The sequence below is a fragment of the Clarias gariepinus genome, chromosome 7 (genome assembly GCF_024256425.1).
Source record: "Clarias gariepinus isolate MV-2021 ecotype Netherlands chromosome 7, CGAR_prim_01v2, whole genome shotgun sequence".
Classification (NCBI taxonomy): domain Eukaryota; kingdom Metazoa; phylum Chordata; class Actinopteri; order Siluriformes; family Clariidae; genus Clarias; species Clarias gariepinus.
Genome location: NC_071106.1, coordinates 10,395,670 through 10,419,970, shown reverse-complemented (window position 1 = coordinate 10,419,970; position 24,301 = coordinate 10,395,670). Strand labels below are relative to the sequence as shown.

At 38.3% G+C, this 24,301-nt stretch overlaps 1 protein-coding gene across 3 annotated transcripts in view; it reads left to right on the top strand.

Annotated features, from left to right (window-relative positions):
- The first annotated feature begins 18,807 nt into the window (after positions 1-18,807).
- The window catches only part of kirrel3b (kirre like nephrin family adhesion molecule 3b), a 229,674-nt gene continuing 224,180 nt past the window's right edge, over positions 18,808-24,301 (top strand). For all 3 annotated transcript variants that reach the window (XM_053501084.1, XM_053501083.1, XM_053501082.1), the window contains exon 1: positions 18,808-18,860. In XM_053501084.1, coding sequence (XP_053357059.1) covers positions 18,809-18,860 — 52 coding nt within the window. In that variant the 5' untranslated portion in view covers position 18,808. The remainder of the gene's footprint in view (positions 18,861-24,301) is intronic.

Genomic DNA, 24,301 nt, shown 5'->3' with positions numbered 1-24,301 from the left:
GGCCAGTTGGGCTGGCTTTTGTTCCTCGTGGAAATATACAGTATGGGCCTTTGGTGCTCATGATCCTGTCACCAGGTATATACAGGATACTGGTATATAATTGATAATCAATGTTATTTAATTAACCTAGTAGTGGTAGAAATGTTTTGGCTAACAAGTGCATGTTACTACACAATATATGACTTTAAGTGACCATAAAGATGCCCATGTCCTTGTTTGTGAAAAACTGGTATCAACTAGCCAGAAATCGCAAACTTTACATAAAGTGGCTGAAGGGCCTGCTCCATAATAGCATTGGATGAACCAGGTCTTCGAGCATCACATAGCAGGTATACAGCAGATCCTCAACATACAAAATCTATTAATTCTGTTGTCAGGTTCTTAGTCAAAATTCATATTGCGATATAAATGTTCCCATAAGAAATAATGCAAATGCAGATAATTTGCATTATCTCTCAAAACAGCCAAAAATATTACCAATATTACCAATTTCCAACACTATAAAACATTTAGAAAATACATGTAAATATAAAATAAATAAAAAATTAAACCTCACTTAACCTTAATTTATAATTCTTCATGGCAACAACTGCTTTTTTACCAATGATTTCTTCCTTACCACCCTTCTTCTTGGTACCATCCTTGCTATCTTGGAAACCATTGTGCTCTGACTTCACAAAATCTTTAATAAAGTGCAAAAAAAAAAAAAAAAAATTAAATTAAATTTGTAAACTCACTTTGCTTGTCTCTCCACTGACGCAAACGAGTTTTGAGCATCTCCCAGTATATGTGCAATTTAGCCGGCGTTCAGTTCAGTTAGTTTTCTCATATGACAAAAATGCTTCATATGCCGATGCAAATTTTTTGCAATATGCAAAATTTCTTCTGATTAAAATGTGTAACGGAGGGCATTTAAATTTATTAGGTTCTGCTGTCTAACATTACTATAAACATAATATACAATAGAATGAGATTAACTTTTAAAACATTCATATTCACCTTTTGATCAGATAAAAAAATGGACCTGTTTGACATCCCTTAGTATACAGTATTCTTCTAACTATGCTATAAATGTTTTGCAATGACTTTAGTTCACATTTTAAAAGAATTCAACAGAACCTGCTGGACCTGAACATATCCTTTTATAACTGGGTCAGGGATTTCCTGATTGGAAGACCTCAGTCATTCAGGATGAGTGCGACCACCAGACTGAGGCCAAGCTTCCCTCAGGGCTGCATGCTCAGGCCATTGATGTTCATGCTGCTGACTCAAGAGTAAGTGTGCTTCAAAGCATAGCTCAAATCACATTATGAACTTTACTGATCACACTCCAGTGCTGAGCCTCATCAGCATACACTGAGGATGTGGTGCAATGTGCAGACTGGTGTAGAGGCAAAAATCTGTCACTGATTGCGGACAGTAAAAAAAAAAAAAAAAAGATGTGCAGTAATGAGTTTCCACTTCACATCAAATGATTTCATGTTGTGCACATGGACAATCATTTGGACATTACTTTACAAGCCAAAACATTCCAACAGTGCATGATAAATGCTTCTGAAACTCTGCTTCTCACCAGGCCACATCACACCAGCTCATCACTGTTTACTTTTCTGTTTCCCAAGAGTTTTATTTCTCCCTTGTTAAACATGATCACACTTTTAAAACATTAGTACATACATATATCTATCTAGTAGGTTGTTTAAAGTCATATATGAAAATGCCTCAATTGGAGGTTTGCTCTCCCACCTAATCATTTAGCATAACAGCCACTTATAACCCCATTAGCTTTATCCTCCATCTGTACTCTTGAAATCCTGGCTTGAGCACAATGTTTAGTTGCTGTGACAACACAATGCAGAAGAAGAAAAAAGTCAGGCTGTATAAAGGGAGGCAGATTAGATAAATGTCGCACCCACACTGAGACACGGGTACAACGACTACTGTTATTCCAGTGCTATCACTATGATGATGATGATGATGATGATGATGATGATGAACTGAAATGAACTTTGAAACAAAAAAATGGGTCAAAACTACTATCCATAACTTTGGGAATTTTAAACATTTTTCAACTAAACAAGCCCAAAGTCAGTGATAATAACAAGACTCTGCAACTAGAGTATGCTGGCAACCACAGAGAAAGAACTGGGGGTGTTTAAATGTCGCTGATGAAAAAAAAAGCCTCTCTTTATGTTTAGAAATGGGAACGTGTGGTACTCTGTACACAAAGGAAATGACATCATAAAGACATTTTCAGTGTAAAAAAACAACAAGCTATAATTATCCTACAGTGTTTATAGTGTGTGTGTGTGTGTGTGTGTGTGTGTGTGTGTGTGTGTGTGTGTGTGTGTGTGTGTGAGAGAGAGAGAGAGAGAAAGAGAGAACACCTTTGGCATTCTTGCTGTAAACAGAGTGCTTTTCAATATATTTTAAGTAGTTGCTTTGTAACTGCTAAGGAAGCAGGACAATTAAAACCGCTACAGCGTCATATGCCAGCCTGTACACAAGAGATGAGGAGATGAATACTTTATCTACACACTTGCTTATTTGATCCCTTCACAGAGCAACACGATTCTGTCACAATGATGGCATCACAGTCAGGGAGTATATACACTTACTTTCACGGAGTATTTGCATTCACTCATAGAGTATATACAGTCAGAAGTATCCTACACATACACAGTCATGGGTTATACGCACTTACAGTTATGGATTATACACACTTATTGACAAGGAATATATACACTCATGCATGCAGTGTAGACATTCACAGTCATACGTATGTATGCACAGTCATAGATTATATACACTCAGAATTATTGATTATACACTTTCACTTGTAAGAAGTATATACAACATGTCATATAGTATACACACTCAGAGTCAGGGAGTACTGTATACACTCACAGTTACAGAGGATATGTACTCACAGTCAAGGAATATTTACACACAGATTGAGAAAGTATAAACACGTGCAGTATACACACTCTTAGTCACAAATTATATACACTAGTCACATTTGCATGTAAGAAGTATATACACTCATTGGACTATGGCATTGGACTACGGTTCGGAAGATCCCAGGTTCAAACCCCACAACCACCAAGTTGCCACTGTTGGGCCCTTGAGCAAGGCCCTTAACCCTCAACTGCTCAGGTGTGTAATGAGATAAAGATAATCTGGATAAGAGCGTCTGCCAAATGCCTAAATGTACTGTAATGTAATGTACACTCATAGTCACAGAGTATATACATTCATAGTCAAGGAATATATACACTTACAGTCAAAAAGATTAGAAACTTGCACTCATTTAGTATATATACCCACAGTCACCCACTCACAGTAAAGGAGTATATGTACACTCGAACAGTTTTGAAGTATATACACCAACATTCATGGAGTATACATACTCAAAGTCATGGTGTATATACAATCAATGTCAATAAGTATATGCACTCATAGTCAGGGAGTACAGTACCAGTCTAAAGTTTGGACCCAAAATTGTTGCAGAATGTTTTTCTACATTCTGCAACAATTTGTATTTTTTTAACTATGAAATAATTAAGTAACAAAAATAACAAGAATAGTCAGTTGTTATTTTAATACACAGAGGTCAGCTGTTTTGGAATAGTTCTTGCAAAAACAATATTGTCACATACATTTGCAAATCCGATCAAGCACCATGATGAAACTTCCCAGGAAAGCAAGACCAAAACGTATCTCTGTTGCAGAGGAGAAGTTCATTTAGAGTTATCAGACTCAGAAATCACCAATTAACAAACAGCACCTCGGATTAGAGCCGTTACAAAGGCTTTATAAATGTATAATGTAGAAATAAATTCAAATTTATTGCATGAAAGACCATGCAATTAGAAGGTGTGTCCAAACTGGACGGGCTTGTAGTGTATATACACTTATATTTATATACACTCACAGTCATAGAGTACAGTATATACACTTACAGTCATGAAGTATACTGTATAACCACTCACAATCATTCTCAATAAGGTTTCAAAGATGTTGGGACACTATTACTTTTATATAAGATTAAACAAAAGGGTCTTATTTCTCTTGAAAGCTCCTTTTTTATTACAATTTGTTTCAAATCATTCACCCCCACTTATTCACTTTTTAAGGAGAATAAACACCTGGTGAGGTAAATCATCTTGTTTTCATCAGGACTGCTTAGCTTCTTAATTCTTTCTACTCATTTTGAGATGATATAAACAATTTGGTTCATAGGCAAAACTTCATCCTGTTGCTCAAACAAGAGAGCTGGGGATGATCCGTCTGGTGGTTCGACTATAGTGCAGTATTTCTCATAGTGCGGTTACAATTTCACAGCATGCATCTTAATTTCAAATGGACCAATCAAACAAATTTGGCACAGTTCATAGCTGCAATAATCAGTGGACCATTAATAATAAGTAGATTTTAATTAATAATAAGTGGATTTTAATTTAAAAAACACATTTTAAGATTAATAAATAAATCACAGAGTTACCACTAAATGACCATCATAAAACCTGAACAGTGTGGTAATTTGGAAAGAACTGGTCACCGGTGGTCGTGTTTGTGGTCGTGTTTGCCCAGGCTGCTCGGACCCCTGTTTCCATTTCATTCCATTAATGTGCAAATAAACATTTCCATAAGTGACCATCAAAAGCAATATTACACAAAAATAGCATTTTAAACAGTAATGTGTATCATTTGTAGCCAAGTGCACTTTTCATCCGAAACAGCGAAGACATTTATAGCAAATATCGGCAGAGATGACTGACATGTAAAAATATTGCTTTGAAAAGTGTGTAATACATTACTGTGATTTCTGTCTGGAACACAGACCATGCTTGGCCCCCTTTTTCTGCACATCTAACAAGTGTGTGCGTACATCCAGGCTCCATTTCTATAAAATGTGCCCTTTTTTTATTCCACACCTCTCAAATGGACCACATTTTGGCAATTGTTTCAAAACGCATCATTGCCTGCCTTCGCGCAGCTGCATTTTCCCAGAGAAACATTGAGCTGAATGCAAAGCGCCAGCACAGAAAGGGAAGAGCCACAGCTCGCTTTGCATTTGCAATTGGGGAAACTGGCAACGCACTCACAAATTGAATATTAATGTATGCTAATGGTCCACTGATTCAGCAATTTTTTCAATTTCGCTTTGAACGAGTGAGGCACAAACATCAGCTTTTTTAGGGGGGCTGATCATGCTAAAGTTTTATTCATTATATACATTCTTTTTTCGGCCCTCACCCAGTTGATGGATCTGTACATGAGACTTTGCTTATGCATCCATCCATCCGTCAATACATCCATTTATACATGCATATATCCACCTATTTCTATCTATCTATCTATCTATCTATCTATCTATCTATCTATCTATCTATCCATCCATCCATCCATCCATCCATCCATCCATCTATCTATCTATCTATCTATCTATCTACAGTATCAGGGTACAGTCTATCTATCATGTTTCTGTCTGTCTGTATACCTACCAAGTTGCATTACAATGACAGACTCATCTAATCATTAAAAAAAACACAGATTAGCAACTCTTCTATCAGGATTTAGTTCACATACATATTAATGAAGATACAAGAAACAATGCACTGGTCACAATTAGCCTTTTCTTCTAAATGAAGGACAACTAATGCAATGAAGAGCTTTGACCTTTGAAGGTGTTGTACAGAATAATAAGTATTCTTGCCTTTTTTTGCCCTAACAGCGTATTTTTACCTTTTATCTCAAACAAATTAGCACATTCCAAGATTTCCTTTAACCACTTTTAGCTTCAATGACCGCATACAGTATTATCCCCTTGTCATTCATTACTGTCAGATCGTCAGCTGACTTCATTTTTTGCCACATAACATGAGCCTAGACCTAATAAAACTAAAGCAAGGATCATAACATAAATCTTGTAAGTGTATTGTTTAATGGCTTTCTCTTTTAACCCTGATGAGCACATCGCTCTGGAATAGGGACAGTTTGGATTAATTAGATCAAATGACTTTTTCCATTTTTCCAAAGTTCAATCTTTCTGCACCCTAGCAAATGAAACCTTTTTTCCCAACAAGTCTCACTAAAAAAGTGATTTTCGTAAGCTGTTTGGTCCCAATTCTGTAAGTTTATGTCACATTGTTTGTGTGGAAATGCTGTTACTCACTCACTCAGCAGCTACACCGCTTTATCCTGTATACAGGGTCATGGGGGGTCTGGAGTTTATCACAGGGCACAAGGTGGGGTACACCCTGGACGGGGCGCTAATCCATCACAGAAAGCTCTTACTTTTACACACAAGTAAAGTATGCTATGTAAGCTCTGGTTTCTACTGGCGATTGTTTAAGATTTAATCTTACGGTTCATTTTTGTCTTTCCAGGTTTTAATGTAAAGGACAGTTCCTAAACCAAATACCACTACATTCAAATGTCCTTAGTTTTTTTCTTTTGCTTTATAATTTGACCCTTCTCAAATGTTGACTATGTTGTGCTCGTTAACGGTCCTAGTTTGTCATGCCTGAATGTAATGTCAGCCATGTCAACCATTGCTAATGCTAACTCTAGCTGAACAACTGTACTGTAGGTCCTCAAAGGGAGGCTTTGTGTTTTTTGGTTAGGCTCAAGGAGTAAAATAAATGTCATTCAAATCTTATGTAAATCCACCCACTTATCCTTCCGAGACCTATTCTTGACAAATTTTGACAAATCATGCCAACTGCACCTTTAATGTTGTGGAACATCCCCAAAAAAAACTAATTATTTTCATATTACAGAGAAACCAGAAATTCTGACTGCTGACAGTAGAGGCTTTTTCCAAACATGCTAAGCAAACATCTCTACGTCTTTATTAAAAATCTTCAACGACTTAAACACATTTTAAAATTTGATCATGTGAAGCTTTCAACGTTTATACCGTTATAAGCTGAAAAAAGCCTATTTGTATAAATCTACATTTATAGAACAAATGTCAATTTCTTAAAATTAATCAACTTAATCTTATAACCTATTGGGACAGAGAATCCAATAGTACTGCGGTACAGGATGCGATAATTGTCTGAAGCAAAAATAGCAATCAGTAATCCCAAAGGACTTCAAAAGGAATTGATAACAAATTTAACTTATGCAAAAGACTTTGACCTTTGTTTCATGCTTTTTCTCTAGCGCAGCCTGCTGAGTCAGATAGGAGTTTGCGTACGACTGTCTTAGGAGAAGGAAATGTAACCTACGTGACCTATGTATAACATGGGACCTATTTTTTTCATGTCTCTACTGGCTCCGTGCTCGAAAGGAAATGTAGCGCAAAATATAGAGGCACATCTGATTGATTATGAAATGCAAAGAACTCTAATTGACCTCATTTAAATTCAAGGAAGCAAAGGGAAGCAAGACAGCTGATCTTTTTTCTTTCCTTTTTCTCTTTTTTTTTTATATTACACTAAACCTACAGTTTTGGCATGAGGTGAACTGAGAGTTTATTTATTATTTACTTGTTTATTTATTCATTTATTCACCAAACAGATTTAATTACATTTCATAATAATAATAATAATAATAATAATAATAATAGTAGCATTTTATTTATAGGTACCTTTCAAAGTAACCAAGGACACTTTACAAATACCGTACATCTCACAACATCAAACCATTTACTTATAGTAAAAGTAAAAAGGAAAAAAACAAGGATAAAAAATCTCAATGCTTATGTAATTATTTAAAGCGAACTAAAATCCTTTAGCCAAGTGGCCAGGAAAAACTCACTGAAATAACATGAAGCTGAAACCTTGTGAGCAACCTGACTGAATACATCGCCCTCTCTTCTCTATTCTGGCTGATCAGATAGTGAGATTGTGCATCGCTATTCTTTGACAGCTGTACACTGAAAATGCAAGCAGTACTACGTATGCTGAATGTGTGAGCAAAGTGTCTTTGGATCAGGATTGCAGGTTGCACAAGAGAAAAGAAGGAAATTTGGCTTTTCTGTCTTGTTGGGCAGAATCTTCTACTCTCCATACTACTGAATCACAGGTGTAAGATCAAAAGAGGTCCTGGGGGTTGGTTCGTGGGTGTATGGTTAAGTTACTGAATTAAAAATCTGAATGCCACACACACACACACACACACACACACATATATATATATTATACAATCGGAAACCTTTTGGAAACTAATTTCTTAAACCACAGAATTTTAGAAACAGGAAGCTTTCTGTAACCTATAAATATTTGAGTTGAACTTAATTCCACAAAGTTAAGTTTAAAGGTCCAATTAAGCCAATGCTCTTAAATGCAATTTTTTTTTTTTTTTTTTTTTTTAAGCTACGTTAAAATAAGAACTACTGTCAGTTATCTACTCTTACAGACATAGAAAGAAAATGTATAGAAAAAATGTAAACTTTTTTTTCCTTCTCTGACATACAGTATGTGAGAGTATAACCTGGTAAATGTAAGACAAGTCATCGCAACACCATAACTCTTTGTTTATGTTTATTTTAATGTAAATTAAAATTACACTATAATTAAAATCTAAAACAACTGAAAAAGAGCAAGCCTTAGTGTGAGGTTAAGCAATCCAACCCTTCGCATTATGATTGATTATAAGAATTCATTCCTGTCTATAATTAATTAGAAACCAAGAACATGATGGCATAATTTAATTGTTGTGTTTTTTCCCCCGGTTTAGCACAATATTTGTTAATTTGTTTAACTTCTTGCCTGTTTCTGTCGGCAAACTTGTGTGGGATGAAGACATCTTGACATCTGCGTTTGATTGGTTGCATAAATTTAGATTGATTTGTCACTGGCTTGAAAACTATGGCTTTATTTGTAAGAACAGTTTAAAAGAACTTGGTGTGTAAGAGTTCCTCAGTGTTTCGGGATTTTTTTTTCTTCTTCTACATATGTATTTATGGTGCTGTGGTGGCATAGTGATTAGTACCACCTCCAGCATTGGGTTCCAATCCCACCTCCGGTCTGAGTGCATGGAGTTTGTTCTCCCCGTCCTTGGGTTTCCTCCAGGTACTACAGTTTCCTCCCACAGTCCAATGACATTCAGATTAGGTTAATTGGTGTTCCCAAATTGTTTGTAGTGTGTGTTGTTTGTAGTCTGCCAATGGATTGTCACCCTGTCCAGGGTGTACCCCACCTCATGTCCTAAGTCTCCAAGGTCAGGCTCCAGGCCCCCTGTGACCCTGTACACAGGGTAAGCGGAAAAGAAGAAGATGAATGAATATTTACAGTATCTAAGGGGAAATCGTTTTTATGTCTATTTTTCTAAAAACTATAAAAAACAAAAACAGTAATAAAAGTACTTGTTAATTACTGTAACTATGATGTTAAGTAAAAGGACCGGCCAGCTAGATTTAGTTTTTAATCCAAAAAAGCCAATGTAAACTTTTTTTTTTTTTTTTTAAGTTATCTTTAGGGACCATCCACAACATCTAACCAAGTGACAGTTTAATTATGTTCACCTTTTGTGGGTTCTGGTTTGTGCTAAAGAGAAATAAAACAGACTTTGTCTTTGGAAGTCAACGTGTAAACAGTGCAAAGATATAAAGACCTGCATAGAATAATAATGTGCGCATGCTTATAGCTCGCTCTTCCTAGAATCCATCAAGATTTGAAATACAGACTTAGACACGCACTCAACTAGCGTGACTTTCACTTCCAGCATGGTTCAGGCCATAGCGGATATGTAGGCTGGAGCCAAATCAACAGATGTGTCACTTTCCATTTGAGTCAAGCTGCAACTGGGCTGTCAATCATCTTTAAATACCTCTCTATGTCTCAGTGCGGCGGTCTCGCCTCGCCCCGCACTCGTACCAAAGCACAATATTTCAAATGTACTGCAGACTCTTCAGCGGCTTGAACGCCCCTTCTCACCTTTGCGTTTTGTTCTCTGGCTTTTTTCTTTTCTGTCATCCTTTCTTTTTTTTCTGTTCTCATGCTCAATTTGTTCCAGGTAATTTTTAAACGTCAGTGTTTCAAAGGTCACTTTGTGGCACTGTGCAATTAATTAAATTAGTCCTGGGCGGAGTGTGAGATGTATGTGTTGCACGGCACCTTGAGATGAAAGCATGAGAAAGTGCTGCATAAATAAGATTTATAGCTTCACTCGGGCAGTAGAGAGAGAGAGAGAGAGAGCGCTCCGCCGGCTGCCCGAAGAATGTACAGTACACGGGGCTGCTGAGAATGCCCTAATGCTGAAATCAATTTCTCACTTTCAGCCCTTTCGTATTTAATAACGCTCCTTTAGCGTTTATGTATTTTTCCATGACACATTTATTGGCCTATTTGTTAATGAGTAGAAATCCCAAAGTGAATGAGAATGGCTCGGAACATAAACTCTCGAGGTTACTGTTCCCGCATGGCGGATAACGCAGGATTTATGGTTGATTATTGCTTACGATGAGATAATGGCATTAATTTAGCAATCGAATGATGGAATTTTCACAGAATTATAGTGTCAGTGCATCATTAAGTGCAGGGTCTGGCATGCACTCTGAGGTGTACCTGGGGACTGAGTGTGTGTGTGTGTGTGTGTGTGTGTGTATGGAATTCAATGATTTTTTTTTTTTTTTTTTTTTAATGGACTGATTAAAAAGAACTCATTTTTGTTTTCAGCACATAAGAAGCCAATCAACACAGCCATATGATGTTGGGTCATTTTAATCATTTGACACATAATGATGCATAAATTAATTACATTAAGTCAGTACATTAAGAGATACAATATGTCTGATATTATAAATAATGCCGATGATATTAATAGATATTAATTAGACATCCACCAATTCAGCTCGTTATTCATCAACTTGTGGTGCAGGATTCGTTTTGAGAGGAGCAGATGTCCGTGTTACTGAGATGAACTTAAGGTCAACCTGTTTTTTATTATTATTATTATTTTTTTAATAAAACATCTGTTCCTAAAATGGACAAGATACTTTAATTGCAGCTAAGTTTATTTCTTTGTTATCCGCAGTCACAGGTACAATTACAAAAAAATAAATAACTGAATATTAGCTTAATTATTATTACAATCCAGGAGCCAGATATAACGTGAACTTCTGCTATGATTGCTGGTCATTTTATTTCTGCTATTTATCCTAATTTGGAATATTAATGATATCATAGATACTGAACCAGCACGTTATGGATAGTTCCCTTCCAAGGTTGGGAGTTTGAATCTCTGGTCTGTGCGTGTGGAGCTTGCATGTTCTCCCCATAATTGTTGAGTTTTTTCTTCAGGAAATCTGGTTTCTTTCCACAGTCCAAAGCTGTAACATCACCAGTTTAGGAAAGTCTTGAACTTGGTACACTGTGCATGTTCTGGTCCCCAGCACACCACACCACTGGTGATTGTTTTCCTACAACGGCATGCCATATTGGGTGTTTTTTTGTTTACATACTGTAAATTCTCACAAATCACAAGCCTAGTGGACTACATCAACCCTGGAGGAAGCTAGTATAGCTGATGACCAACCAAGAACCACAGACATTTCCCATAGCCTGTAGGCAGCCAAGGATGATTATCTTGTTTTACTCATCTATAAGAGTTTGGAGTAAAATAATCAGGGTTCTGTATCCAAGACCATTAAAGGCACCAGGAATTGGAGTCTTCAACATGAACTAAATGCAGTTCTTTTATGATAACAAAACTGTTGTTGCTCATTATTTCCCTCAATTGTTCAAACTAATGTTAGTCTATCTTCTGAGCACATTAAATATGCATGCTTTCTTTTTGCATATGAATGAAGATAGACAGTTTAGGGAAGAAAAACAAAAAACAAAACAATTCTCACCACTTAGTCAAATGGCTAAACCTTGTGTGATAGCCAGAGATCATTTCAAGTCTTCTGATCATTAGCAGTGTAAATGAATCCTTAATCATGTAACGCTTTGGAGTGAAGACCTAATCTACTACACTCGGCACATTATTTTCTCATTTTGTTGTATAATAATTTGCATTTTCTATTTAATCTGGTGTGGGTGTCACATATAAACTGGCCACATACAGTATATCATGTGTCAGAGGTCAATAGGAAATGATTGTGTAACCAAAGCCAATCATTAAAAGGTCAGAAAAGGCTACGGAACAGCCACAACAATCTGTATAATATTCATTATTGATTATACATTCAAAGGTATGGATTATTTGTGTCACAGGTGTAATTTAGAGTGCTTTCACACCTATTAGTGCATTTCATGAGTCTAAATCAGAATTAAATTGATACTTTGGGGTCGTCTCACAATTCGGTTTGGTTTCCCGCTCGACCGTGATTAAACAACGTTTGCCTGAGTGCTGTGTAGGGCTGTTAATAGCAGCTCGGCTCTAAAGAGTAAAAGCTGCAACCCAAATTCACTTGGATGCTCACTTAGAAGCAGACACAGGACAGCTAATTTGGCTTGTTTTTTCGGGCTCATCCAACTAAATAAACAGCATCGAGGGGGAAAACACATCAGCGTCGGATTCAAACAGACTAAACTCATATGTGCAAAGAGCCTTAATGTGTTCTTGCCACCTCTTACATCAGCACGTGTAGGTACGGAGTGCTGATATAGTACATTTATTTAGGATATTCGAATTTAAACAGGTTCAAAACAGGTTGCAGAACAGCAGGATGGAAAATGGATTCCAGTATTTTTTTTTTTTTTAAAGCAAATCAGACACATAGGGCGTGTTCGGAAGAAAAACAAGACAAGATGTCGAACAGGAAATTGTGTGCATTTGGTTAAGAGCTCCCAAGTTGATCATAACACTACCACAGCATAGGCTGGGTCTAATAGATCAAGCTTTGTCCAGCTATTTGTAAGCATGTTAAGTGTCTAGAAATCAGCAGCCTTAAACAAAAAGTATTTTATCGACTCAACTGATGGAGCCAGACATAACCCAGAAACTAAGGCATAAGACTCATCCCTTTGCCTTTAAATATTAAGTGTTAACTTTTTAAAACACTGGTTCTTGAGATCAGGTCTAAAAAGTGAAGCATATGTAGGGGGTGGACGATTTTTAATTTAGTTAGAGTGATGAAATTCTCAATCATCCAAGTTATTAAAGTTATTATTGGATTCTTATACTTATTATGCAATTTTCCTTTCACTTCAATTGAATGTCTTTAATTAAAATCCTCAATAACTAAAAGTATTAAGATATAATTACTGTCAAATGGAACCTAATGTGTCAGCACTGTCGCCTTGCACCTCTAGGGTTCGGGTCCGATTCCCATCTCAGATCTGTGTACTTGTAGTTTGCATGTTCTCCTGGTGCTTGGTGGGTTTCCATCGGGTGCTCCAGTTTACTTCTACAGTCCAAAAACAATTGCCTATAGAATAGAAGTGAGTGTGCGTATGTATGCATGTGTGAGTGCCCTCTTAGGACACGAGGCAGGATACACCCTGGACATGGTATACAGGGCACGCAGACACAATGGTCAATTTGGGAACACCAGTTAACCTAACCTGCATGTTGTTGGACTGTGGGAGGAAATACCAGAGTACCTGCAGGAAACCCAACAATTACGGGGAGAACACGACACAGAGCCGAAATCGAACCCTTTGACTCTGATTGGATAGTTCATAGATCTTTTCAAATCTCCTTAGTTGTTTTTATGTTTTTAGAATTTATTACATTGTGCAACATATCGATATGGAGGAAAGATATGCAACAACGATTAATGATTGGAAATAATGCTTTCATTCAGATGCATTTGTTAGAAGAATTTAACATTCTACATTGTACCTTTGCCTAACCTGAACGTGTACCACATAAGAAAAATGATGAATAAACAATGATGTTAAATGTAAAGGTTAAAAAATGTGGCATATTATGGATTATGATGTCCTCGAGACACTTAAAATGAGAAGACTAAAATAAAATAAAAGCAGGCAGTAAAAAGGCTTGAGACTATTTAACCTGCAATACAAAATCACCGTAACATCATCTTAATTATTGTCCTATAACAGCATGTAATTAAACGTATAAGACCCTAAAATTTGAAGAATGCTGACGATTAAAAGTTTTACTTATAAGGATTTAAAACAACTGCTTGTTTAAAAAAAAACTAAGTATTTCTGACCCTTATTACCACGTTGTTTGAACATTTGCATGGTCGATGTTGTGTGAATATTGCAAATATAATGCAGCTAAATCAAGCAACAAAAAAAAAAAGTTCTCTCGTGAAATATTGATCCGCATCAATTGCTCACAGAGTTAGACAGAGTAATCGGCCGGCTTTTTCTTGTTTTGAAAATCTGCTCCAATGAAAGCAATTGATTGCCAGAGTTAACAAGATCTGGAGGCTTAAGATTGTATTGGAGCTTTTGAAATAAAGTTTTCCCTTTCCTTCGCTGAGCAGCGCAGTTCCTGCCAGGACTCTGTGTGCTTCCACATAGCAGCACGGCTTTAATGAAATAGAGAAATGGAGAAGAAATCCGATGGCAGGAACAAGAAAGCGCACTCACCTGATTTCAGAGATTTCCAGAAGGCTGTAAACATGATTTCCCTACGCACACATGGATTTAGGATTTGGCATAATAAATATGCAATATATTCCGAACCTGAGAAGGCCTCACAAAAAAAAAAAAAAAAAAAAAGCTTGTTATGTTTTGCGTGGCTTCCTCCATGGTAGCCTGCTTTGTAATAAAGAAATGTGAATACAGGATAAAAGAAAAATCTTCATGAAATATTTAGTGTGTGAAACGCTGCTTGTTAGCAAGCCATGCATTGCAGATATTAACAACTTCCACATAAGAGGTTACTATGTGATGGACTGGAATGTCTACTGAAAAGAAAACGTCTTTCTTACTATTTATTAGACTTTTTAATCTTTTTTAGACTGATCTCGTATTCCTCATTTCTTCAGATCTTGCCTTGCCTCCAAAAAGCCAGACTTTCTTTGTATGTTTTTTTCAGCTCTGGATTTCAGTTCAGTCCCTGTACATGAGCAGTTTCAGAGGAATCATTAATTAATGCATTAATCTTCTATACAGCCTGTAAATATGAATCGTTCAAGCATTAAAAAAAATCATCTAACTTAAGGCATTGAACAGTGAGAAACAAGTGCAGATGATGACAGACGATCAGGCTGGTGATTAGTATACTGTTGATGCTGAATGCTGAGTGGTTGGACCAGACGAGAGGGGAAATGAGGTCGCTGCTGTGGTTGTTAAATAAACGAACAACTTTTAAATATTATCTTTAGGAACTTTGCAGCCTGCCGCAGTAAAACATTTATGTTCAATTTATTTCCATTCATGCTGTTCTTTTTTTTTTTCATTTAATCTACATAATTTGATTTACTAAGGAAATAAGTGGCCCAAGACATTTGCAATATTATGATCAAACTGGCTCTCATGAAGACTATCCCAGAATAGCAAGACCAAAACGTACTTCTTCTGCAGAGGAGAAGCTTATTTAGCATTACCAGCTACAGAAATCAGAGATTAACAAACAGCACCTCTTATTAGAGCCGTTATGAAGGCTTTACAGAGCATGAGTAGCAGATGCATCTCAGTATCAACTGTTTAAAGGTGATTATTGCATATTATGGATGTCTTCAGCATACTGTAGTAAGAAATAAAAATCAGGAAAGACCATGAAATTAGTAGGTGTGTCCAAACTTTTGACGGGTAGTGTACAGTATATCTATATATCAGGTCTGCCCATGCTCACATTCTCACACTAATAAGGTGTGGCTGTGGTGAAGCCCAGCTGGCTTTCTGCTTTCTCTTAGTGCCACACCTTACTATCTGCTTTGTTTGTCAGACTATTCAATGGTTTTGGTAAAAGTTTGCTTAAACTTGCTCTTTTGAAACTCAAAATGCAAACAAATGCAGCCGCTCCCTCATGTTACCTCCCGTAAAACCACATGTTGCCTTAGATAAGTAGGATAAACGAACTTTCTGAATTGACAGACGATATGACGGAGTGACCTCTAGTCTTGTTTTGGTGTTTGGAATTGTCTATATAAGAAGTTCTAAGAGGATCCACGTTATTATCCACCAGCGGCTTCACCTGGATCTGAAAGCCCTCCTGGCCACAAACAAAAATAAAAGAAGTAGATTGAAAAGAAAAAGAAGAAGAAGAAGTGTGACTGATTAATCCTTATGGTTCACGGCTGCAATATTGTATTGATTGTATGGTTTTGCCTTTAAGGCAGTTTTGTTTCTTATATTTATTTTACTTTAGGTAAAATAACATGCTTGATTTTCCCTTGCCATGTGAATGCCTCTTATTTTTTGTAAACCTAGGTTATAGCAGTATGCATGTTGGTATACTTAGCAAGTAAGTATGCGAGTAAGAAAGTTAAAGAGTAAGTAAATAAGTCGATTTAAGTCAATGTAAGTAAGCATGTAAGTAAGTAAATAAGTAAGTAAATACGTGTAAGCAAATACTTGGGCAAGTAAGTGTAAATAAGTCAGTCAGTAAGTAAGTTTAAGTATGTAAGCGTACTTAAGCAAACGAGTGTAAGCAAATGAGTAAGTCTAAATGAGTCGACGGTAGAACATATATAGGTAAATACACATTATTAAAGAAGCAAGTGTAAGTAAGTAAGTAATAAGTGAGAAAGTAATTGAATGTCCACAGTTAGAGAAGTTAGCAAAAACTAAACTAAGTGTAAGTAAGAAAGTACCAAATAAAACACGCACAAAACAAAGTTCTCAAAAGTTTTTGCATCAACATATGCTGTTTTTTTTTTAAGAAGATATAGATGGAGAATGTTCCGAGGTCACATCTACTGCAAAAGCATAGTCATTTTTCTGTTTTATTTAATGCTGGAGAAACAATCAGGAGTAACTGGGTAGAGAATCTTAAGGGTCAAAAAGCAATGTAGCAATCATATCTACCATGTAGGAACCAGCCAGTCTGTTAAGGGCTTTATCACCGAACAATAACTGGATCCTAACGTGAAATGAAAGGCAATGAATGAAATCTATACCCAGGGTAATATGATTCCCCCAACCCCACCTCCCCACCCCCACATGTTTTTTTTTACTTAACAGTAGACAAGCAGCAGTCAAGAGAACAATGTCTGCTCCAAACAATGTGTTACAGTAATCCAGACTGGATGAATAGAGCTGAAGTTCATTCTGAATCACATCCAGTACAATTAACTGTGGCTAATGTACACTGTATTAGTTAATTCTGTCTGTCTGTTGTTCAGCACTTTGGAGGTTACTGCAGGTTAATATGTTATTCATAAGCCATGGGTTAAATTTGATTTCGCATTTTTTTGTGTTTTTTACAATGTACATGCTGACAATAGTCCAGTCCTATGTATATGTTAATACCAGAGCTTTAAAAAAAAAAAAAAAACATACTGTAGGATGATAACCTACAGTAAATTATACATAAAATTAACTGCAATGAATGCATGTAAATCTGAGTAATAAAAAAAGAAAACATTTGAAATTAAAATTTTATTTGCAAGCAATAATTTCATGATTATTTTTTTTCTTTTTGCCATAACACCAGTGCAGCATGGTGACATAGACATCCTACACAGTGGACTTTGCACCTCCAGGGTTGAGGGTTCAAGTCCGGCCTGCATGTTCTTCGGGTACTCCGATTTCTTCCAGTCTGAGACATGCACAAACTCACTCACTCACACATCGTCTATACCGCTATATCCTGTATACAGGCAGGTTGCACCCTTGATGAGGTGACACATACTGTACACACTCACATGCTCATTTGCACGCTACGATTTGGGGAATTTGTGAAAGTTTTACAATTAGCCTAATCTGCATGTGTTTGGACTGTGGGAGGAAAACGGAGCACCTGGAGAAAACGCACCAAGCATGGGGATAACATGCAAACTCTATTCACACAGATACGAGGTGGGAATCGAAACCTAAGAACTGGAGGCACTAACCACTAATCCACTGTGCTACAAACAAACAAACAAACAAACAAACATCAAAATTTTATTTGTAGGTGATAATTTAATTTTTTTTTTGTTACTCATTTGAGTGTACACCAGGGCAGCACAGTGGTGTAGTGGCACGGGACCTTCAGGGTCGAGGGTTCGATTCCCGCCTCAGGTCTGTGTGTGCGGAGTTTGCATGTCATCCCTGTGCTTGATGGGTTTCCTCAGGGTTCACCTCCTTCCTCCAGTCCAAGACATACAGATTAGGCAAATTGGTGTTTGTGTGCTTGTGCCCTGAGATGGAGTGTGCACTGTGTCGAGGGTGTACCCCACCTAGTCCCTAATATGCCAATATTTACATAGCTATAGCATTTTTTTTTACATTATTGCTTCAGTCAGGCTGACTGGATAGTTGGTTCCTTCTCTCTCTCTCTCTCTCACACACACACACACACACACACACTTGGCAGCTGCAGTCCGAAAAGACTAGCTCGGACTGTCCCAGCCTTTCATCGCAACACACATTGACTCCGCCCAGAGGAGGGGCTTCAGAGTCAAACCACGCCCCCGTCTTCCTCCACAGAATCGCGAGACAGGGGGAGAGAGAGAGAGGGAGAGCGCGAGAGAGAGGTGCGCGCTGAGCGCGAGCGCAGACACATACCGGGCGCACATCAACAGGAGAGTCAGACAGTGCGCGCGCGCACACACTTCTACACGCACGCACACGCGCACACACACACACACACTTCTAAACACTCACACGCACTCACTCACACGAGCGCTCACTAGAAATAAGCGTCAGAAGAAGAAGAAGACAGAAAGTCATTTCTTCCTCCAGAGGATTCGGCACGGAGCGCGCGTGCCACAAGACGCGAGAAGTTCCTTGCATCCCAGAGCCATAGACGGCACCGACACCTGCCTGTAAAGATGATGATGATGGTGATGATGGTGCTGCTCGTGCTGCAGTTCTGGCTCACGGTTCACGGTAAGCGCACCGGCTCGGGTTTTATTCCCGGCGCTGTCCCGCGCGCATCTGCCTGGGAGCGCGCGCGCTGAAACGACTTGCTCGTAACGGATTTGCGGCTGTTTTTACATGCTCTGTTTTATTCGCTCGCACGCACAGACACACACACACACACACACACACACAAGTTTACTCTTAATGACCATGCATTGTGCTCTCAGGATTGTTCTCTTTACACATATGCACAAAAAAAAAAAAATCACACACTCTTTATTTTTGTCCCAGATTCCAGCTCGGATTAAATGGCTGTCTAAAAAAAATTAAAAATATATTATTATTATTTTATTTTTGGCTTGGTTTTATTCTCATGTGCATGGCCCTTTCTCACACTGGCTGCTGTATCCAATAAAATAAAATAAATATACATTTTGCTTTGTTTGTGCATGTGCTTATCTATAAGAAAGTTACTCACTTACACAAACACACATCACGACTGATGGTCTTGAACATGCACGCTGTTCCGTTCCCACACCGGACCTCAGCCGGAGGATGCCCGTGCTGTCCTCCTTTAACCATCGGGTGTACCTCCCCTTAAGTCTCAGAGTAATCCCCTTGGGGGATTTGGGGGGAGGGGGGACGTCACTGACCAGAGCCTACTGCAAGGTCAGGGATGTCCTAGTGGCCCTACATCATAAAATGCACAACAATCCAAGTGTCTTCAGAGAAGGCAAAACAGGATCACCCCCTAAAGCAGGTCAACGTCTCTGTGATGTCGGAAGCCAGAAATCCAAAGACATCCAAATAAAGTTCTGACAGCTCCAGACAGAGACATGTGACTTTCAAATCTCGCACCGTCCTTCTCTTTCCGCCGTCTGTGCCTTCTGCTTGGATCTGAGAAGCTGCGTTTTTTTACATGGCATGCAACAGACCGAGCCCAACAGGCACCCTGGCGTGAATTTAATGATTTCCTCGCTTCATGGTTTCTTAGCCAGTACCTTTTGCATAGACTCACTGGTACAGCAGTAATTAATTACAGAGACGGCGCTACAAATTGTCGATCTGTTTGTTTGTATCAGACCGGAGTCTGGTGCCGAGAAATAATTATGAATGATTATGAATGAAGCTATTTATATTTGACTGTATATAAAAGTATACTTTTTTTTTTTTTGATGTGTGTGGGTGAGTGTGGGAAGGGAGATCATTTTGGGAAAATGCACTCATTAGTTTGTTTATTAGTTTTGTCTAATAATAATCATGTCTTTGGACATTTAGAATATTGACATGCTTGGTGAATTTGTTTAATTATCAGAAAGTTGTATGTGTGCTGTACTTTGGATAACGATGAGAGGAGCTTTGAGAAGTTTGTTTGCATTTCTGTTTTCCTTTTTTTCTTTTTCTCAGACTGTGTACTTTTCCACATCTAGAATCTCAGCATTTAACGCTGCCAGGTTTATGATCGGCGGTTAATTTTCGGATGTTTATTCAGGCTTGTTTGTTTATTCCGAGAGGGCATCTGCGCGATGAGAAGAACTCATGATGAACTTCTTCTCCTGATTCTTTATTGATTTTCAAACGATGCACTTTCGCACTTTTGCTCAGCGTTACTCTGGGGATCCGGATAGGTTTATGATTTGAGGGAATTCATTAATTCGGCTCTTAAATTCTTGCTGGTTCGAGGTTATGAGAGCGGCTTGAAGTTTGCTCGTGATTGATGATTTTTAAAGCTGTGTACTTTTGCTCCTGCTTAGTCTTGACAGACTGCCAGATTAATTTTCCCGGGCTTGGTGTGATCTGTTTTTAGAGGGGTAGAGTAAGGTGGTGATGAGTCGAGCTAGAAGTTTAAGTATACTGTATATTATTTCCTTCTTTTTTTACTGTGTGCAGTCTAAAACGCAACAGGTTTGTTCGTCGGGGGTTGCTCGGGTGGATTTATTTATGCGAAGGTGATAAGTGCGAAGAGCTCAAAGTTTGCTAGAAGGTTTTTTTATATATTTTTTGCTTTCAGGGGTAACCTGACATGAGAGCCTGGAGATTAGGACGCCCCGTTGTTGTTAGTGTGCTTGGGATTGATTACTAGCGACACTTTCTATTGATGAATTGCCTCAAAAGGGCCAAATCTTTCAAGCTGAATCTCTCTCGTCAGCTGAAGTAATGATTAATCGTAAGGACCAGAGCGCAAAGGAACCAAGAAAAATGACAGTTCATATCGAACAATGTTTTCTACACACACTTTTTTTTCTTAAATGTTGATTTGTAGTCATCTCCTGACATTGGCTTTTCTCTCTGATTTAATGATTGATGCAGCTTAATAATAAAAGAGAGCGAGCTCCGCTTTGCCATGCATCCATGTGTCTTTGTGTTAGAGCGCACAGGTAAACACAACACTCTTAATGACCCGCATCTGAATGGCCGCGATTCCCCAAGAGGGTACGCTCCTCGGTGCTGAGCAGTGTTTCACGAATTATTGCTTTCATTTAGGGAGGTAATCAGCATCAGCAGGAAGAAAAGGAGGAAAAGAGTGAGAATAATGACAGGATTATGTAAGTGCATGGGTGTTGGCGTGTTTTTCTATCCCGATGGGGACTAAATGCCCTTGTTAGAGGAGGAACGTGTATCTGACAGGTTGAGCTCATGGGGTCGTTTGAAAAATGGCAGCTTTGTGAAGAGTAGCAAAAATGTTTTCTATTGTTCTCTGAGGCTAGGGTTAGGGTCAGGTGGAAGGTTTTCAGATGGATAGTAAGACAAATAGTGTGTGTGTGTGTGTGTGTGAGAGAGAGAGAGAGAGACAGACAGACAGAGAGAGAGAGAGAGAGAGTCTGGTAGCTACTGTGAAAGTGAAGAAAAGTCTGTGTTGAGTTTTTCATCAAGTGCTCAGATGTGATATGGCACACACACACACACACACACACACCTGGTGGCGAGGAGTGACTGATGGTGAGCAGCGGGCCAGAAGCTCGCCGGATTGCTGAAGTACCACAGGCAAGCCGTCTGTCCAAGGTCTCTCACTTTTCTAGTGTCTCTGATTCATCCTTTTCTTTTAAATTTGCACAGCATTCCCTTCATTCCTGCCTTTCTCTACCCTTTATTCCTCTTTTCTTACATAATCATGTTTCTCATTTCACAGGCTAGAAGTCGAGGTCACTCTTTCTTTCTCTTTCTCTCTCTCACATCCTCACACACACACACACACACACTTTGCTTTTTTTTGCTCTGCATCTTTTCAAAGCAGATATACTGGACTCGCAAGTGTAAGCTGTCTCTCCACCAGGGGCGCTGCCTCACACATCTACCATCTCCCTCCCTCTCTCTCTCTGTCTTTCTCTCTCTCTCACTCTCTTTCTCTTTGTCTCGCTCTCATTCGCAGTGTCTCGCTTTCTCTCTCTCTCTCTCTCTCTCTCTCTAATTCTTTGTCTCCCATATTCTTCCTCTATTGCATTTCTTTTTCTCTGCCATAAAGTCTCTTTGTCTAGCTTTTTTTTTTCTCTTTCCTCACACTCTCATTGTTCCGATATCTGTCTCTAATGTGTTTCGTTCTTCTATCACTCTCACTCATTCTCTCCGTCCTGTTCTTGAACTATCTCATCTTTTTCCCCTCCCTTCCCTTTCATTTTTTTGTTCTCCGTGTCTCTTTAACTGTTTGTCTCATTCTCTCTGTCTACCCCTCCTATCTCTCTCTCTCTCTCTCTCTCTCTCTCTCTCTCACTCCTGTCCACTCTCTTGTGCCTTGACTCTTTCTATTTTTTTATGTTTTATTCAAATTCGAATATTGCTTTATTGCAACGGCAAATATTAACATTTGTATTGCTGAAGCTGCGATACACATCAGAAAAATAACAACTGAAATAAATAAAAAGATACAAATATGCATACGTTCAAAAACAGGGGAATCACTAGTGATGAACTTCTAAATCACTGAGAATATACCAGAATACAAAGCAGAACAGTATGCGTGTGTGCGTGTGTGTGTGTGTGTGTGTGTGTGTTTTGCTCTTTCTTTCTCTCTGCTCCAACAATGTAGATTTCGTTATCTTTTTGTCTGACACAGTGGAACAGCAACACACTGCTCAAGCCACCATTCCCATCATAAGTAAATACAAAAGGGCGTTCAATTCAAACCGGGACTAATGAATGAATTTCCTTTTTAACCGATCAACATTTAAAAGCACAGTAAAGCATTTTACAGAAGTCCATACACCCTTGAAAGGCGATCTCGGCCGTGGTGTCTCGGACCCCATTGCAGTCGGACCCATGAACACATGAACATTCAATTGGAACGCCTGATCTATGAAAATCTACATATCATTTGTCACCAACTTGCAGAAGAGACGCATCTGTCTGTGTGAACTGTACACAAAATCATTCATTCACACCCTTTGTACATTATTGTCTCGTATAGTCCTGACCTCACTCCAAGCCATTTCCACATGTTAGGGTCATTAAAGGAGTTCCTGGGAGGCCAGCGTTCAAAAGTCCTGGTTTGACTTGAGCGCCCTCTCGTAGAGTATAGAATAGTTTATATAGTATAATAAGTATGTAATGTTTTTATGGATTGTTGTGATAATTTGGTGGTTGGTTCTGTTTTCATATTATTTTTGTGAGACATCAGACATTAGGAAGGAGCTTTTATTGCAAGCACAATTTTAATGGCATTTAATAAGAGGGGGAAAAACATCAAGTATCTCGAATATAAAAGATAAAGAAGAAAACATATTAAAGAGAATTCCAAGACGGGAGACAGCAAACAGAGAATGTGGCGCAAACGGACGCAGGTGCACGAGGCAGAGTTACGACCCGGGTAGTTAACAATCTTGAGTGATGGTGTGTGAATGCCTTTGATGGTGGTATTATCATGATCTTTGGAAGATGATCCGTTTGAGCAGGACATACAGATGATGAGGTGAGAGACATGGACAGACTAAAGCGCTGCTGTACCTCTCTCTTCGGATAGAGATGAAGCAAAGGCTAAATCCCACACCAGGTAGTCGAGTGGATCATCGTGATTTTTTTTTCCCCTTCCAGCATGTTTCTCATTGTCATTTTCAAATGAAGGGTATGAATATTATAGGATTGTACGAAAAAAAAAATAGTATTCATTTGATGAACACACTTTCCTGGTTTAAACTGCTAAAAAAAAATCCTAATGACACATTTGCAGTAAGAGGGACAGCTTCTTCATGTATAGACGTGTCTCCGCTCCCTTGAAACAACTCCCGTAATTTGGTGCTAATTCTCTTTCTTTTGAGCCCGCTCTCATTCTCACTTCAGCCCGCTTTCTTTTACTCAGGCTTCTATTCATTCTGTTCCTTCTTTTTCTTTCCATTCGTGAACCTTCTGACTGCTTAGCTGCAGACTGAATAGTCCACAACAGCTTGGTAATTAAAATGTCACTCAGTCGTATTGTGTACACATCGGAAAAGCGGAAGCTTCAAACGTCTCAATATTGTCAGTCTTTCTTGAACGGC